This window comes from Oryx dammah, unplaced genomic scaffold, assembly GCF_014754425.2.
Source record: "Oryx dammah isolate SB20612 unplaced genomic scaffold, SCBI_Odam_1.1 HiC_scaffold_15, whole genome shotgun sequence".
Taxonomy (NCBI): domain Eukaryota; kingdom Metazoa; phylum Chordata; class Mammalia; order Artiodactyla; family Bovidae; genus Oryx; species Oryx dammah.
The window spans coordinates 47,863,915-47,880,473 of NW_024070199.1; the positions used below are offsets into that span (position 1 = coordinate 47,863,915).

At 51.3% G+C, this 16,559-nt stretch overlaps 1 protein-coding gene and 1 long non-coding RNA gene across 2 annotated transcripts in view; one reads left to right on the forward strand and one right to left on the reverse strand.

Annotated features, from left to right (window-relative positions):
- MRPL23 (mitochondrial ribosomal protein L23) overlaps positions 1 to 292 on the reverse strand; it is a 6,666-nt gene extending 6,374 nt beyond the window's left edge. Inside the window, exon 1 of the mRNA XM_040255331.1 lies at positions 218 to 292. Coding sequence (XP_040111265.1) covers positions 218 to 234 — 17 coding nt within the window. The 5' untranslated portion in view covers positions 235 to 292. The remainder of the gene's footprint in view (positions 1 to 217) is intronic.
- Positions 293 to 13,344: 13,052 nt separating this feature from the next.
- On the forward strand, positions 13,345 to 16,045 carry LOC120874176. The gene is made up of 2 exons (XR_005723605.1): positions 13,345 to 13,603; positions 15,880 to 16,045. It is a non-coding gene; the product is annotated as an uncharacterized LOC120874176 (long non-coding RNA).
- Positions 16,046 to 16,559: the final 514 nt, after the last annotated feature.

Consider the following 16,559-nt stretch of genomic DNA (forward strand, 5'->3'; position numbering starts at 1 on the left):
TTCGCCGAAGGCCAGGCTCGACCTCGGGGGAGGCCCGGGCCCCGCGGGCCCCGCGGGCCCCGCAACGACCCCCGCCCCGGGCCCGCCCCGCCCCCACGGGCGCCCAGACGCCGCGCGTCCCGCCGGGGCCCCGAGTCCCGACCCCGCGGCCCGGCGCCTCGAGCCCAGCCTAGGGGCGGCCACGCCCCCGACCCCGCGCGCCAGGACCCCCACTCACAGCACGTTCCGCGCCATCGCCCGCTTCCGGGGCCGCGGGGCGGAAGGAGGGGCGGGCCCAAGTTGGGCCCGCCCCCGGCGCAGCGCCCCCTGGCGCCCGGGAGGACGCGCGCCGCCCGCACACCTGGGGCCTCACCTGGGCCCCACCTGGGCCCCAGACCCTGCACACTCAGCGCCCTTCTTGTGCTGGGCAGCACACCCTAGTGCCACCAGCCCCACACGCCCTCCCTCCGCTCCGGAGCCCAGCGCACCAGTGGACCACCACGGACACCACCACGGATGCCCCCATGACTCCAGCCGAGTGCCCAGGGACACTGCTGGCTACCCACCACCCAGAACCTGCCACCCTTCCAGCTGGTGGCCCAGGTGGGAGACTGGGGGAGCGGGGAAGCTGTGAATTCGTGGGAGGCCCCAGTCAGTAAAGGATCTGCCTGCCAGTACAGGAGACCTGAGTTCAATCCCTCAGCTGGGAAGATCCCTTGGAGAAGAAAATGGCAACCACTCCAGTGTTCTTGCCGGGAGAATTCCATGGACAGAGGAGCCTGGTGGGCTACAGCCCATGGGGTGGTAAGAGCTGGACACAACTGAGCGGCTAAACCACCACCTCTCTCCAACTGGCCCCGGGAGCCACCTCCCTCTACCGCCCTACCCCAGTCCTTCTGGCCAACTCCTCATGCCCTGAGACGCCCCCCAGGGACCCCCCAGTCATGCCCGCCCCCCTAGCTTCCCTGAGGCCTTTGGCTTCTCCAGGCCGCAGCTGGCCCTCCCTACTTTCAGCCTTGGCACAGCCCTCACTGGGTCCCCGTCACAGAGCAGGATCAGAGACCCTCCGTTGCTCCCCCCACCCCCATGTACACACAACGGTAGACCCGGGGGGAGCAGGGCCCCAGGCTTGGGGCGGGACGGCAAGGAGGCAAGAGCAGGGGAGCCTGGGAGGGCGCAGGGGCTGCTCCTGGGGGCCCCGGGGCGGGAGGGGGCTGGAGGGCCCCCCTCACTGTCATGCTTGGTGGGGGAGGCCCTAAGTGGGCTTGTCTAGGATGAAGAGACCAATGGTGGGGCGCGGCTGCTGGGGGGGTCAGCTGTGAGTAGGGGGTGGTGTGCCTGCTGGGGAGGGCAGGGGAGGGCCGGGCAACATCCGACTGCAGCCAGGGCCCAGCGAGGCTGACGGTGACCGTGGCAGGGCCCTGGAGGTGAGGAGAGGGCGGGGGCTGGAGGACGGGGGTCCCCCAACCTGGAGGCCGGGGAACTTTCCGTTTCGTTTGTGAAGCTTTGATTCAGCAGCCACATGCCAACCCAGAAGTCTGCATGTTGCTCCTCACGTGGCTGCAACACGCGGATGGGAGACGGCGTGGGTCGGCGTCCGGCTGGTGCTTGGTAGGCGATGCTCTGATCAGTGAGGCTGACAGAGCGGAGGTCCTCAGTGGGGTCTCAACGGTGCGGACCCCACAACACTAGGCCCCTTCTCTGATTGTCTGCCAGCTGGATTCTTCCCCTTCCGGCCTAGGACCTGTGAGTGTGAGGTGAGTGGGTCTTGACCCCCACAGCCCGGGAAGCCCGAGGGTGGCCCCGCCCCCCCCCCACCCCCCACTCCCCCCCACCCCCGCCCGGGTCATCACCTCCCCCTCTTCCCAAGCAACACACAGCTTCGGGGGCTGAGTCTGCCAAACAGAGGAGAGGATGCCAATTAAATTCAAAGCTCAGATAAACAACTGTCTTTATTGTTTTTTAATAGACTCTTTAAAGAATGATTTTAAGTTTATAGGGAAATTGCTGAGAAAGTACAAAGGATTCCCATACACTCAGCTTCTCTGCCCCTCAGCCTCCCATAGCATTAACACTTACACTAGCGGGACATGTGTGGCAGCTGATGGAGCAACGCTGATACGTTGTTACTAGCTGAGGTCCCTAGTTGGCTTGGAGATTCACTCTTGGTGGGCATTCTACGGGTTTTGCCAGATGTTCAGTGACATGTGTCCCTGTGACAGCACCTACGGGGAGAGTCGTTCCCCAGAAAACCCGCGGAGCGGCTCCTGACCCCCGCAACTGTGGCGGGTCCTGCTGTCTCCGCAACCGTGGGTCTGCTTTGTCCTCTAGTTAGGGCCACACGCTTGGTAGCCTTGGCAGACTGGCTTCTCTCTCTTGGCATCTACGCTTCCTCTGCGTCTCTTCGTGGCTTCTTCATGCCTTTCCCTTAGAGCTGAATGATACTACATCAGACGACCAAGGATGAGATGGCTGGATGGCATCACCGACTCGATGGACATGAGTTTGAGTGAACTCCGTGAGTTGGTGATGGACAGGGAGGCCTGGCGTGCTGCAGTCCATGGGGTCGCAAAGAGTCAGACCCGACTGAGCGGCTGAACGGAACTGACCTGATACGCCATCATCTGATGTACTGCGGAAAGGTGCCCACTCCCCCACTGAGGGGCATCTCGATGGCTTCCCCATGTTGGCCGTGATGAATAAGCTGCGGACTCATGCAGGAGCAGGTTTTTACAGGGACTGAAGTTTGCAGCTCTTTGGGGTTAGGAACCAAGGATCGTGGTGGCTGAACCGCGTGGCGTGTGCGCCGCGTGGTCGTAAGAGGCCGCCTTGCGCTCCCACCAGCCACGAGGCGGCCTCTGCTGGAGTCAGTGTTTCGGTTCGGGCCTTACATATGTGTAGGGACAAAGTTCTTTTATTTTAGGCAAACATTTTCATGTGTTAGATCTGACATCCTGACATGGGTTCCCCCCCACCCCGAGCTTGGTGCCAGGGAGGCCCAGCAGTAGCCCTGGGGAGGAGGCGCCCCCACGGCGGGTGAGGAGGGGCGTGGGCAGGAGCCCTCCCAGGGGGGAAGCCTCCCTGCTGTGTTTTGCAAGCCAGACTGGGGAGTGGGGGCTTCTTCCTGAGAGTAGTGGGCGTCCCTGGAGGGCTCCAAGTTGGGCAGTGGGAGGGGGGAATGATAAGACGAGCCTGGAAGTGCCTTGGGGCTGCTGCTGAGGACCACGGTGCCTGAACAAGATGAAAGAGTGAGGCACACTGGACCGCCTGGGTAAGGTGCGGGGAGCAGGGGGCAGAGGCGGGAGGAGCTGTGGTTTTACACGAGACCGTCAGAGAGCCTCGTGGAGGAGCCAGCATTCCGAGGGCCCCCAGAGGCCGCGTGCGAAGGCCTCCAGCCACGTGACAGAGGCAGGGGGTGGGGTGGGGGGGCGAGCCCCAGGCCCACAGGTCTCCCCAGGTTCACAGGCCCAGAAGCTGAGCAGGTCTCCCGCTCCTGGGGTTTGGGGGCCTTCATCACAGAACACAACTGAGTAAGTCACTGGCCACTGACCGTGCGCTCACCCTCCGGCCTGTCTCCCCGCCTCAAGGCGGTGGGGGTCCTGGAGTCCCTCCCGACTCAGGGCAGGCTCTCCTGCCGTCAGCCCCCTTCCTTGGGTCTTTCCCCAAAGCTTCCCCGTGAACATCACTCCAGCAGCACAGAAGAGGACTCGCTGTGACCATAGATGGCGAGGCCCCCACGTCCGCTTCACGGCTCTCGGGGGTTTCAGGACTGGGGAGAAGACAGCAGGCGCTCTCACTGGTGACGCTGTCGTGGATCCCACTGCTGGGGTGCCAGGGGAGGGAGGTGTGGGCCGGGGCTGGGGGTCAGCACCAGACACCTGGGTCTCAGGAACCTCAGCATCACGGCCTGCTCTTGTAACCTGGGAGACTCCGAATGTTCCAGAAAGTTCCGAGGGCCGTTCTGAAGAGGGAGGGGGAGGCCAGTACCCTCTGACGGAGGGTACGTGCAGTCGAGCACACATCTCGTGGGAGATGTTTATAATGGTTCTCGGGCCTTTCTAGGCGTGAGGAGACGCAGGAAGCTGGGTTTACGGCGTGTTCTCCTGGAGCGCGGTCTGCGGGCCCGTCCTGCCAGTTTTCCCAGCGAGCCTCATCCTGCCCTTTGTCCTCAGCTCCTGCAGGGCGTGTTGCTGGCCAGCGCCGGTGGTGGGTGATGACTTCATTCCTGTAGAACTGGACGGTGGGCAGCATTCCTTATTTTACGGTCCCTTCCCCTTCCGTCTTCACTGCAGTCCAGACTCCGAGGGCGCCGCGCGACCAGCCTGTTCCATGGCGAGGATTTCCGTGACGGGTGGCTCGGGCTATGTGACTGGACCAGACCCTGGCAACAGTCGCCCCAGGCCTCGGGACCCCCAGTCTGAGACTCCTCTGCCTCGGGCCGCTTCCTCCTGCCCCTGGGATTTTACACGGTTACAGCAATTGATCTGACAGAACTGTCTGCTGGTCAGTCCTTTCAAGTCTGTAATCACCATTCATTTCATCTGAGGCTCAATCACGTTGTTTTTGATCAAAGAAACAATCGTCTTGTAAACTAGGCGGGGTACGCGCAACATAACGAGGGGCGTTAATAAGGTCATGAGCGTGTCTTTCAGCTGAGAACGTCTATTGGTGTGGCCCTGTATCTCGCCCGGTCATCTGGCCAGGCTGTTCTGTGCCAGTTGCTATCTTTAAGGGAAATGATATACTGCCCGTAAAGTCCACCAAAGATGTCTGCACGTCCAAGGCCAGCGGTGGGTCATCGTGACCCCTTACAGGGCCGAGAAAGGAATGTTATCTTCTCAAGAGTTACATGGTTGACGTCAAGACAAGAAAAATAGATTTTTATGGTTGAGCAGGTATTCCTTTCCTTGGGGAGGTCTGGTTAATGCATAATGCAGACGCAGAATGCCCGCCAGAGGGGAGCGGGGAGGCCAAAGGGCAGGGGGAAAAAGAATGTCATGTTAAAATTTTCCTTGCCATGCCTTAAAACTTGAATTTTTTTTCCTCAGGTGTCTGCCATCCATGTTTAGAGGTACTGGTGTGGCCTGGCTGGAGGAGGTCCGCTGAGCCCCGCAGGTCTGTCCCCAGGAGTTCCTGGCACTGTTGTGGGACCACGTGTCTGGCTTCCTGGAGGGTAGAGGGGTCGCCTCTCGCTGGGGTCTGCACACAAGCACCGGGGTCCTCAGCAGGGAGGGCGCAGGGGTGGGAGCCGTGGGGACACTCGACGCCCCAGTTGTCTGCAGTCACACTTGGTTTGCACATCTTCCTGGCGTGTTGCTGGGTCACTCGTGTTTCTGACCCTGTCACCGGCCTGTCATTTGCTCACGGTCCCCTCTGAGGCTCTGTGATGGGCTCGTCTCTGGAGGTCCTGACCCCCAGTACCTCAGGACACAGCTGTGCTAGGAGTGGGGCCTTTGCAGAAGCAATCAGGTGACGAGGCAGTCACTAGGGTGGGCCTGCTCCAGGGGGACCCGGGTCCTTGTGAGAAGGGGTCAGGACACAGACAGACGCAATGGGACGGCCCCGTGAAGACTCGGGGGAGCACGGCCGTCTGCAGGCAGAGCAGGGAGTCCTCAGGAGGACCCAGCCCTGCCCACACCTGGGTCTCGGGTTTCAGCCTCCAGGAGAACGACAATAAATGTCTGCTGGTTAAGCTGCCCAAGCCGTGGGCCTTTGTCATGACCACCTAGCAAACTAATTAGGGTGTTAATGTTTTCCTTATGGATTTCCAAGTGTATTTAATGTATTAATTATATTACCCCCTCTGGGCTTCCTGGTGGCTCAGTGGTAAGGAACGTGCCTGCCAATGCAGGTTTAACCCCTGGATTGGAAAGATCCCCTGGAGAAGGGAATGGCAACCCGCCCGAGTATTCTTGCCTGAGAAATCCCACAGATAGAGGCACCTGGCGGGCTACAGCCCATGGGGTCACAAAGAGTCAGACACGACTTAGTGACCGAGCAACAACAGTACCCCCTTGTCTGTCATATTTTACCCCAGACATTTTCCCACTTTTGTCAGTTGCCGTTTAGTCTTTCAAAGACAGCTCTGCTGAGGCGTAGGCGGCATCTTAATACACTGCACTGCCCATTCTGAAACGCATCCCGGGACAGGTTCTGACCTGTGCAGACGCCGTGAGACCACCATCCCCGTCAGGATGGCAGGCACGTCCATCGCCTCTGAGAGTGTCCTCTGGCCCCGGAAACCTCTCCCCCACCCCTCCATGCTGTACCCCACCCTCAGTTCTCGAATAACCAGTGGCTGTGTCCGTATCCATCTTCTAGGGTTTTCTATAAATGGAAGTGCGTAGCATGTACTCTTTCTCGCCTGACCTCTGTCTCTCAACGTGACTATTTTGAGGTTCATCCGTGCCTTTTCACGCATCAGTGGGACATTCCTTCTGATTGCCATCGTATGGACACAAAAAGAATTTTGTTTATCCGTTCATCTGCTGATGGACATTTGGCTTGTTTCCAGTTTTTGTCAATTAAAAATAAAGCTGCTATTTACATTCATGTGAAAGTCTTTGTAAGGACAAACATTTCCTTTTCTCGTGGGGAAATGCCTACAAGTAGGATTACAAGATCACATGTACGCTTAACTTTTACAGAAAAAGAGACGCTGCCAAACTGTATCGGTTTATGCTTCCAACAGAGACGTGGGCCCCTCTTTGCTGGCCATTTGGATGGTCAGTCTTTTTGATTTTAGCTTCTCTCCTCGAGTGGTGTCCTGTGACTTCGTTTTGAATTTTCCAGTAACTGATGGTGCCGGGCACCTTCTCATATCCTGATTTGCCGACCAGTTGTCGTGTTTGGTGAACTGTCACTTCTAAGACTGCGTTTTCCCCATTTTCAAAAGTTGGTTTGTTGTTCTGTTTTCAGAGTTCTTTATATATTCTGGATCAGCCCTTTATGAAATGTGTGCTTTGCAAAGGTTTTTCCCCCTGTTGGCGGCTTATCTTTTCATTGTCTTTACAATACCTTTTGAAGGGCAAAGTTTAAAATGTCTTGATGCATTTCAACTTACCCATTCTTTTTTTTTTTTTTTTTTTCAGGGATCATGCTTTCCATACCGAATGTAAGAGACCTTTGCATTGTCTGAATCCACAGAGATTCTCCCCTGAGTTTTTATGGTTCTAGTTTTACGTTAGGTCTATGATTCGTCCACTTTGAGTTAGTTTTTGGATGTAGGATGAGCTATAAATCCACGTCCTCCTCCTCCTTTTTTTTTCCTTCATTTGCTTGTGGATATCCGGTTTATTGGAAAGGCTGTTACTTCTGCACTGAATTGCCCCCGCACCTGTGGATAATCAAGTTGTCCCTGAATAAAGGAGTTTCTCCTTCCTGCTTTTCAAGCTACGTGGCTTTTTCTTCTTGCTTGATTGCACCAGCAAGAACCTCGAGTAGAGAGGACAGCCTTGTCTTGCTCCTGGCTTAAGTGAGAAAACATTCAGACCTTGTTGGGCAAAGGAAGTTTTCCTCTATTCCTAAGTTTGCTGAGAGCTTTATTTTTTTTTTTAAAGAAATCAGGAATGAGTGTTGAATTTTGTCAAATGCTTTTTCTGCACCTACTGAGATGATTAGATGGTTTTTGTTTTTCAGTTTGTTAAAATAGTGAATTACTGACTGATTTTTACATGTTGTCCCAACCCTGCGTTGCTGGGATAAACACACTTGGTCTTGATGTATTATCAATATTATACATATTGAGTTCTGTTTGTTAATTTTGTTTAGGGCTTTTGTGTCTATGTTTATGAGGAATGGTGGTCTGTGATTTTCTCTTCTTGTACCATCTTTGGTTTTGGTTACCAAGGTAATGCTGGCCTCATAGATGAGTCAACATTTTTTTGTAGAATTTGTACTTTGTTGTTGTTCAGTAGCTCAGTGGTGCCCGACTCTTTGTGCCCCCATGGACTGCAGCACGCCAGGCTTCCCTTCCATGCTCAAACCCATGTCCATTGAGTCGGTGATGCCATCCAACCATCTCATCCTCTGTCGTCCTCTTCTCCTCCTGCCTTCAATCTTTCCCAGCATCAGGGTCTTTTCCAAGGAGTCAGCTCTTCACATCAGGTGGCCAAAGTATTGGAGCTTCAGCTTCAGCATCAGTCCTTCCAGTGAATATTCAGAGTTGATTTCCTTTAGGATTGGTGTAGTTGCTATTATTTTTTCTTTAGCCATTTGGTATAACCCACCAGCGAAACCATCTGGGTCTGGAGTTCTCTTTGCAGGAAGGTTTCAGTCCTTTAATAGGCACAGTCGTGCAGATTATCTCTGTCTGATTGGTCTTTGCTATTTTGTTTTGAAAGACACTTTCATCTCCTTGTTAAGTTTGTCATAAAGTTGTGCGTAATATTCCTCGGTTATTCTGTTAATAGCTGTACAGTTTCTGTTGGGCTCCCCTGATGACTCAGTTGGTAAAGAACCCGCCTGCAATGCAGGAGACCCCGGTTCAACTCCTGGGTTGGGAAGGTCCGCTGGAGAAGGGAGAGGCTACCCACTCCAGGATTCTTGGGCTTCCCTGCTGGCGTAGCTGGGAAGGAGTCTGCCCGCAATGTGGGAGACCTGGGTTCGATCCCTGGGTTGGGAAGATCCCCTGGAGAACAGAAGGGCTACCCCCTCCAGTATTCTGGTCTGGAGAATTCCATGGACTATACAGTCCATGGGGTCGCAGAGAGCCAGACACAGCTGAGCGGCGTTCACACTCGGCATTGATGCCGCCTCCCCGTTCCTCATACCCGGCGCTTCATCTCTGCTTTTTCTCACTTCCTGACCTGGTTTATCAATTTTTATTGGTCTTCTCAAAAAACAAAGCTTGGGGTTGGTTTTCCTGCCTTCTCTATTGTTCTTCTGTTTTCTGTTTCATCAGCTTCTTCCTGGTCTGTAGTATCCCCTTTCTCATGCTGACTTTGGGCTGGTTTGCGTTTCTGTTCCTATTTTTCTTAAGGTAGAAGCTGGGGTCACTGATTTGAGCGCTGAAATTTCACCCCGACTCCTGCTCTCGCCGTTTTGCATAAGTCCCCATGTGCTCTGTTTTCATTTTCATTCTGTTGAGAATCCTTCCTAATTTCCTTTTTGATTTTTCCTTGACTCAAGGACTATTTAGAAGTGTGTTATTTAAATTCCAAATGTTTGAGAATTTCCCAAAGACTTTTTCCTGTTATTGATTTAAAATTTAATTCCATTATGGTCAAAGAATATAATTTATGTAACTTGAATCCTTCTCAACTTATTAAGCCTTGTTTAATGGCCCAGAACATCATCTCCATTGGTAAGTGTTCCGTGCGCACTTGGAAAGAATGTGTATTTGAATGGCATGCTCTATAAATGTCAATCAAGTCAAGTACTGCCCTAGTCTCCTGACTTCTTGCTGATTTTTCTGCACTAAACAATTAATCATTAATTTCCAATTAATTATTGATAGAGAGGTGCTGAAATCTTGGAGTGTAACTGTGCACATTTATCCCACCAGTTATAGCCTGTTTAGCTTTATGTTTATTTCAAAGGTCTGTAATTCCTTGCAACCTTTGTGTGTCTTTATATTTAAACCATGCTTCTTGTAGGCAGTACATAGGAGGATTCTTCCTTTTTTAACCCCAGTATGACCATCTCTGCCTCTTAACTGGGGCGTTTAGACCAGGTACACGAAATGTGCTTAACCGTGGAAGGAAACAAGTGCGTCGTTTCTCACCCGTGTTCTATAGGTCCTGTCTCTTTCTTCGCCCTCTTACCTCTTCTTCTGCATCAGCCAAGAGTTTTCTGTACCCCGTCTTCTCCCCTTTGCTGCCCTTTCTATCTCTGTTGTTGTTTGGCGGGTGCTTTAAGGGGTTTGCAGCGTTGGCTTCCCACAGTTGCTTTTGATTGATCGGTTTTCCTCCTTATGGCTCTCTTTTTTCCTGCTTCTTTGCCTGTTTGCTAATTTTTGATCAGATGCCAGACATTGTGTGTTTCCCCCCTCGTTCGTGCAGGACCTCTTTCTACTCCTACGAATGTTCTGGAGCTTTGCTCTGGGGAGCGGTTAAATCACCTGGCCGTGATCTGATCCTCTCTGGTCTGGATATTTTTGGGGTTTGTAAGGTGGGCCTGGGGAAGTGCCCCATTCGGGGTTAACTGCTCCCAGTGTAATGCAGGAATTTTCCAAGTGCCCAAGGCCCCGTGAAGTGTCCATTTTCCGAGTCTGGTTGGTGGGAACGGACCCTGTTCCCAGCCCTGCCTGAGCAGTGGACATTGGCCCCTCCACCCCTCCTGGTGTTTCTCTTCCAAGCCTTGAATAATTTCCTCCCAGGCACGTCTTGCTCTTTACCCGACTGGATATGTGAGTGGGCCCCTCTGCAGGCCTCCAGGGCTCCCTGAGCATGCGCTGTTCTCCGACACTCTGTGCCATGAACTTTTGTTGCCTGGGTCCCCCTGGACCCTCAGCTCTTTCTCATCAGTTCAAGGATCCCACTGGGCTCCCCCGTTTCCCCTTCCTCTCTCGAGGAAGCAAGTTGAGCAATTCTAAGCCTGAGGCTTTTGTTTCTCATCTCCTAGGGACCGATGCTCGTAACTGTCTGAAGTTTACTGTCCTGAAAAATAAGTTGTTTCGTGCACATATATGAGTTCGACTTGTTGTTCCTTTGTTTGGAGGGTTGCTCCAGGCGGGAGGATAAATGTGGTCCCTGTGTCTCCATCTTGCCCAGAAGCAAATATCTGCCTTTTAATTTGGATGAGCATTTTTTGATATACAGAAACAAACCTTTTAAGCAATGAAATTTACTAAGTCTCTTCTACGATACTTTCATTGTTTGTAAGCTTAGAAAACTGTTGCCAGGATGAAAGCAGATAAATACATACCTATATTTCTCTATAGTTTTATTTTAAACTTTTTTTTTTTTCACATACTGACCTTCTGTAACTCTCCTGGCTTGTATTTTTGGTCCTGGAGTAAAAAAAAAAAATCTCATTACCCTTTCTCTCTTCCTGAATACATTTCTGATTTTTCTCAACCTCCTGATTAAATATCCTGCAACCCCTGATGGAGGTGCTGCCAGATTCTTAGGGTTTCGTGGTTATCAGGATGATAGATGTTGTAAATTGAAATAACTTGTATGACCTACAGGAGACGAGGGGCTCCACGCCACTGCCTGTGCCTGGCGCCACTTCTCGTTGCCGTGTGACCTTGGCACTCAGCTCAGCCCACTCAGAGCTCCAGTTTGCTCCTCTGGAAAATGCAAGTGATGGGAGTGTTTGCCTCCCGGGGCTCCTGTGAGGATTTCCAGAGACAAAGGCGAGGCGGCTCTGCCTGGCTGCTGGTCTGCAGGGAGCCCTCCGCACACATCAGATAGGCTGCCCTCACTCCTGAAATCTGCTCTTAATTTTCAAAATTTTCTTGGCTCTCCCCGCCTATTTTTCCTTGTATGTGAATTTTAGGTTTGTCTTGCCAACTCCCTCCCCACCCCTGGCTCACCCCTCACCCCCAAATAAATCCTATCAGAATTTTGGTTGGAAATCTGGCGAACCTATACATGAATTTGGGAAGATGTGATGTTTGCAAACGTCCTACCCAAGCATGTGGTGTGTTTTTTCTCTCTTTCTTTTTCAGACTCCATGTTTTTATTTCTCATTACAGCGTGTTGTTTTCTTCCTACAGATCCTGAACATTTCTGAAGAAGGTTTTTGCGAAGTATTTTTTATGTTCTTCGCACCCCCTCTCCTTTTTGTTTGAGAATAACATTTTTTAAAATTCTGCTTTATCTTCTAACTGGTGGTTGCTAGAAAATCACAACAATACTGATGCACAGTGTGTCTTTTGCGTCTGGCGCCTTTCCTGAGCTCTCTCATCCGTTCTGAGTGCTCTTCCGCTGGCCCTCTCGGGGCTCCTAGGAATGCGGCATTTTGGTCCCCTCCTTTCCAGAAGTTGCACATCTTATTTCCGTTTAACATCTTTTGCATTGTCTTCAGTTTATAGAGCGGGGCTGAGCAGTAATGGTAAAAGCAGGCATCCTTGTTTGGTTCCTGTCTTGGACTGCGGATACCTCTGTGCTCCACCATCCAGGGTAGATAAAGGAAGTGCTTATTTATAATTTTCTATAGTTTATTGAGCGTGGTGTTTTGTTCTCAGAAATAAGGATTGACTTTCAGCAAAGATCCTTCCCCCGATGTTTAACGATCCTGAACTATTTAAGACCTGCCAGAAACATAAATAAAAGTAGGAAGAACCTGCGTCTGCCGCCCACCACTTGGCTTAAGAAAGACGAAGGACGTGAGGAAGGGTCCCGGGGCTCTGAGTGACCCCTCACCAGAGAAGCCCTCCCCCGCAGAGGGGACCGCTCATCGGAGAGGTGCATTCCTCACAGGCAGGCCTGTGGAACTTATTTCCATGTATTGAACCACATTTGGGGAGTCCCATTGCCCTATGTTTTTCCTTTGGCGCCTTTCTCAGTGCTCCCAGCGCTGTTCGGGAACCTTTGCCAGGACACGCATGCAGCTCTGGGTCGTTGTTTTAACCGTGTCAACTCCACTCACGGATACTCCCCAGCAGGCCTCCTCTTGGTGGAGGATTGGAGCTGCTCTCATGTTCCATAATTACCAACAAGAGTGTGCACTCAGCAGAAACCACTGGGCCTTTGCAAGCTGCCCAGGGGCGGACAAATGAGTCTCCCAGGTCTCATCCTCCAACGCCTTCTCCCAGGATGAGCGAGCACGCTTCAGCGAACACCTCTCCCCAGGCCTTGAAAGGGAGGTGCAGACAGGAGTCTTGTGAGAACAGGGCCCCCCTCCTGGATCATGCCCCCGGATCACACCACCGACACGGGGCCTCCAGCGTTCCGGACGCGATCAAGGCCACGCACCCCGCTTGTCCGGCCCTTTCATCTCTCTTGGTCTGGCAGAGGTCATCACTTTTTTGTTGTTGTTCTTCTCAGTCACTTTATTAACTTTTCAGATGCCAATGCCATAACATTCCTGCTTGTTTACAGTTGGACATGACATTGCCAGACAGCCATTCTTTCCTTAAGTAGCCGTGATGGAGCCGTTGTTTTCACATGATACTTCATTACTTCACCCACGCTCATGGTAGACCCAAGTGTAGAAAGATTAGAAACAACAGATTGTATATGTCGTTGTGTGGATTCTGTATTTCCTGTAGCATCCAGCATGCATTATTTATTTATTTTCATGGGAGTGTAGTTGATTTATAAAAGTGAGTCCTTTACTGCTGTATAGCAAAGTGAGTCGGTTATACATACATACACGTTCTTTCTTTTTTTGTAATATTCTCTTCCATTACGTTTATCACCGGACATTGAATATAGTTCGCTGTGCCACACGCTAGGGCCTTGTCCTTCACTCGTTCTTTCTTGCTTTGAAGGATCGGTGATGGCTGTGAAGAGTCTGGGCCAGTTTTCTTGAAGAGGATCTCACAATCAAATTGGTTGGATAGTTTCTTCACGGTCAGACCCAGGCTGAACTTTGGGGCCAGAAGACAGCTTCAGTGGCGCTGGGGCCTCTGGGCTCTTCACGGCCAGGTGCCCGAGCCCCGAGGTGCTCACTCTTGACACTGCTGAGACTGCTCACCAGCTTCAGATGAGGCTCACCAGTTTTCTGTTTCCAGGTACCATTTTAACTTGAAAAGTAATGGGAGAAATGTTCACCTCTAGGGTGCGAGGCGCTCATTCTGATTTAGCTTGAATTTTATGCTAAGGAAAGCAGCCTGTCAGCGGCCTATCAGACGTCCACTCGACGTCTGTTTTGATCTTTCAAGGACAGGGTGCTCTAACCAGAAGGAAAACGTGTCTGTGTTAAAATAAAGATGAAGCACCTCCCTTCCCGGACACCAGCGCCCTTCCTCCTTCAACAGGACACCCTTTCCGGGTGCGGAGGCCGTGCGGGCTCGCTGGGTGTGCGCGTCGTCCCCAGGGTCGTGTCCGGCTCTTTGCGGCCCCATGGACTGAGGCCCGCCAGGCTCCTCTGTCCCTGGCATTCTCCAGGCAAGAACACTGGAGTGGGTAGCCATGCCCTCCTCCAGGGGGTCTTCCTGACCCAGGGGTCCAACCCGCGTCTCCCTCGTTGCAGGCAGATGCTTTACCGTCTGAGCCACCAGGGAGGCCCATTTTATAGTAAAATGGAACTTTAAAAAAGAAGTAGGGAATTGTGATTTTAGAGCCTACCAGCTCCCATCAGACGGGCAGCGCCCACAGGAGCCCTAGCTGGCTTCTACACCTGGAATAAATCCCGTCCTTGCAAGGCCTTGTCTGGCCCTAAAATGGCCTGGATGGGGACTCTTTGGACATTTCAAAATGGATTTTTTTTTTTGCACTTACAGTTAAAGACGGCTAGCTCTGTAAAACATCCCTTTCTCAAGATTCTGACCCTGAGAGAACAGAAGTGCTCCCAGAGGAAGCTTGGTGTTAGAGCTCTTATCACGCCCTTGAAATGTAAGCACAACCCCCATTGCTCGTGACTATAGCCTTGGCTCAGCTGCTGCTGCTAAGTCACTTCAGTCGTGTCCAACTCTGTGCTAGAAGAACCTAAAACTGAAAAAAAATAAGGGGAAACTTTTAAAATTGAATCAGGAAAACTATGAGATCTTTGTCTGTGTCTATCTGGATATATGTACATCTTTGTATACTTATAAATAGGGTCCTTTGTTACTTGTGGTTAATATCACCGAAATTAATTTGTAAAAGAGCTCTGTTTAGTTGACTGACAGTATGGGCTTCCCTGGTGGCTCAGACAGTGAAGAATCCTCCTGCAATGCAGGCGACCTGAGCTTGATCCCTGGGTTGGGAAGATCCCCTGGAGAAGGGAAAGGCTACCCACTCCAGTATTCTGGCCTGGAGAATCCCAAGAACTGAGGAGCCTGGCGGGCTACAGTCCTTGGGGTCACAAAGAGCGCCTGAACTGAACACACACACACGCACAAGTGCTTATACTTTAAACATAACGTGTAAATATTTCTAAATATAACAAAAAAATAATCTAAGTTTTTAGAAGGAATCATGTGATATAGGATTGATCTTCAGTAAATGAAGATAAATGTAAGTTGTTGGTTTGATTACCACAGGCATGTCCTTAGGGCCATTGACATTAAGTATAATTAAGAGAACAGACTTCTGGTTGCCGAGGGGGAGGGAGGTGGAGGAGGGGGGGAGGGGGGGAGTTTGGGGTTAGCAGATGAAGACTATTATACAGAGAATGGATAAACAGCAAGGCCCTGCTGTCTAGCACAGGGGGCTATATTCAATATCCTGTGATAAACCGTTATGGAAAAGCATATTAAAGAAGAATTTATATGTGTGTGAATAATTGAGTCACTCTGCTGTGCAGCAGAGATTGGTATAACATTGTAAATCAACTATACTTCATTTTAAAATACCGAGGGAGTTCCCTGGCGGTCCAGTGGTTAGGACTCTGCAGCTGCAGTGGGAGTGATGTGGGTTTGATCCCTGCTCAGGGAAGTAAGAGCCCACCTGCTGTGGGGTGCAACCAAAAATTTAAAAATTTAAAAATCGAGAAAAAAGGATAATTGTGTTTTATGGTATGTCTACTTAAAAACAGTTTCTCCAGATTTTGGTAATTTGAAACTTTAGTTTTGCTAAATTAAATTAAATGACGGGAATTCATTACATAGCCAGATCACTTCCAATGGAGATAAAATACTAAAACAAACTTGCTAAGCAAGTCCAAGTTTACCTACTGTATCTTCTTAACAGAGAAACTAAAGCTGTTTGGGTTTCCTGGACACATGTCTTATACCACATTGAGAAAATAAATCGTGCTGAGGGGGACGTTTCTAGAGTTTACAGAATCGGTTTACAAGTTTGCCCACCAGGAGATATTGAGATGACAAACAGTTCACAGTTGCTTGCTTCTCGGTTTTTGCTAAAGATTCAGGTTTTTCAAAGGGCTACAAATTATAGTATATATGTAATTAAAGCTACTGCAACCTGGATGCCCATCGACAGCTGAATGGACGAAGAAGCTGTGCTCCGTGTACACGATGGGATACTACTCAGCTGTACAAATGAACACACTGGAGTCGGTTCTAATGAGGTGGGTGAACCGAGAGCCTATTATACAGAGTGAAGTAAGCCAGAAGGAGAAAAGCATCTATCGTATATTAACACGTGTACGCAGAGTCCAGAAAGACGGTGCTGATGAACCCCTTCTCAGGGCAGCAGCGGAGATGCAGACGTAGAGGGCAGACTTGTGGGCCCAGAGGAGGACGCGAGACGTGAACACCACCGTGTGTGAGACAGATGGTGGGAGTCCGCTGTGCGACGCAGGAGCTCAGGCCCAGTGCTCTGGGACAACCCGGAGGGGTGGGATGGGGGAAGGTGGGAGGGAGGGGACGCACGGGTACCCGTGGCCAGTTCATGTTGATGTGTGGCAGAGCCCAGCACAGCGTTGTAAAGCAGTCGTCCCCAGTTAAAAATAAATAAAATTTTTAAAAGCTACTTTAAAAAGGGAAACATTTCAGCATACAGGGAGGAATCTGGGAAGGAAAATAATAAGATGCACGTTTTCAGTAAAATAAGGTATGGAAAATGGAAATAAATTACGGGCGA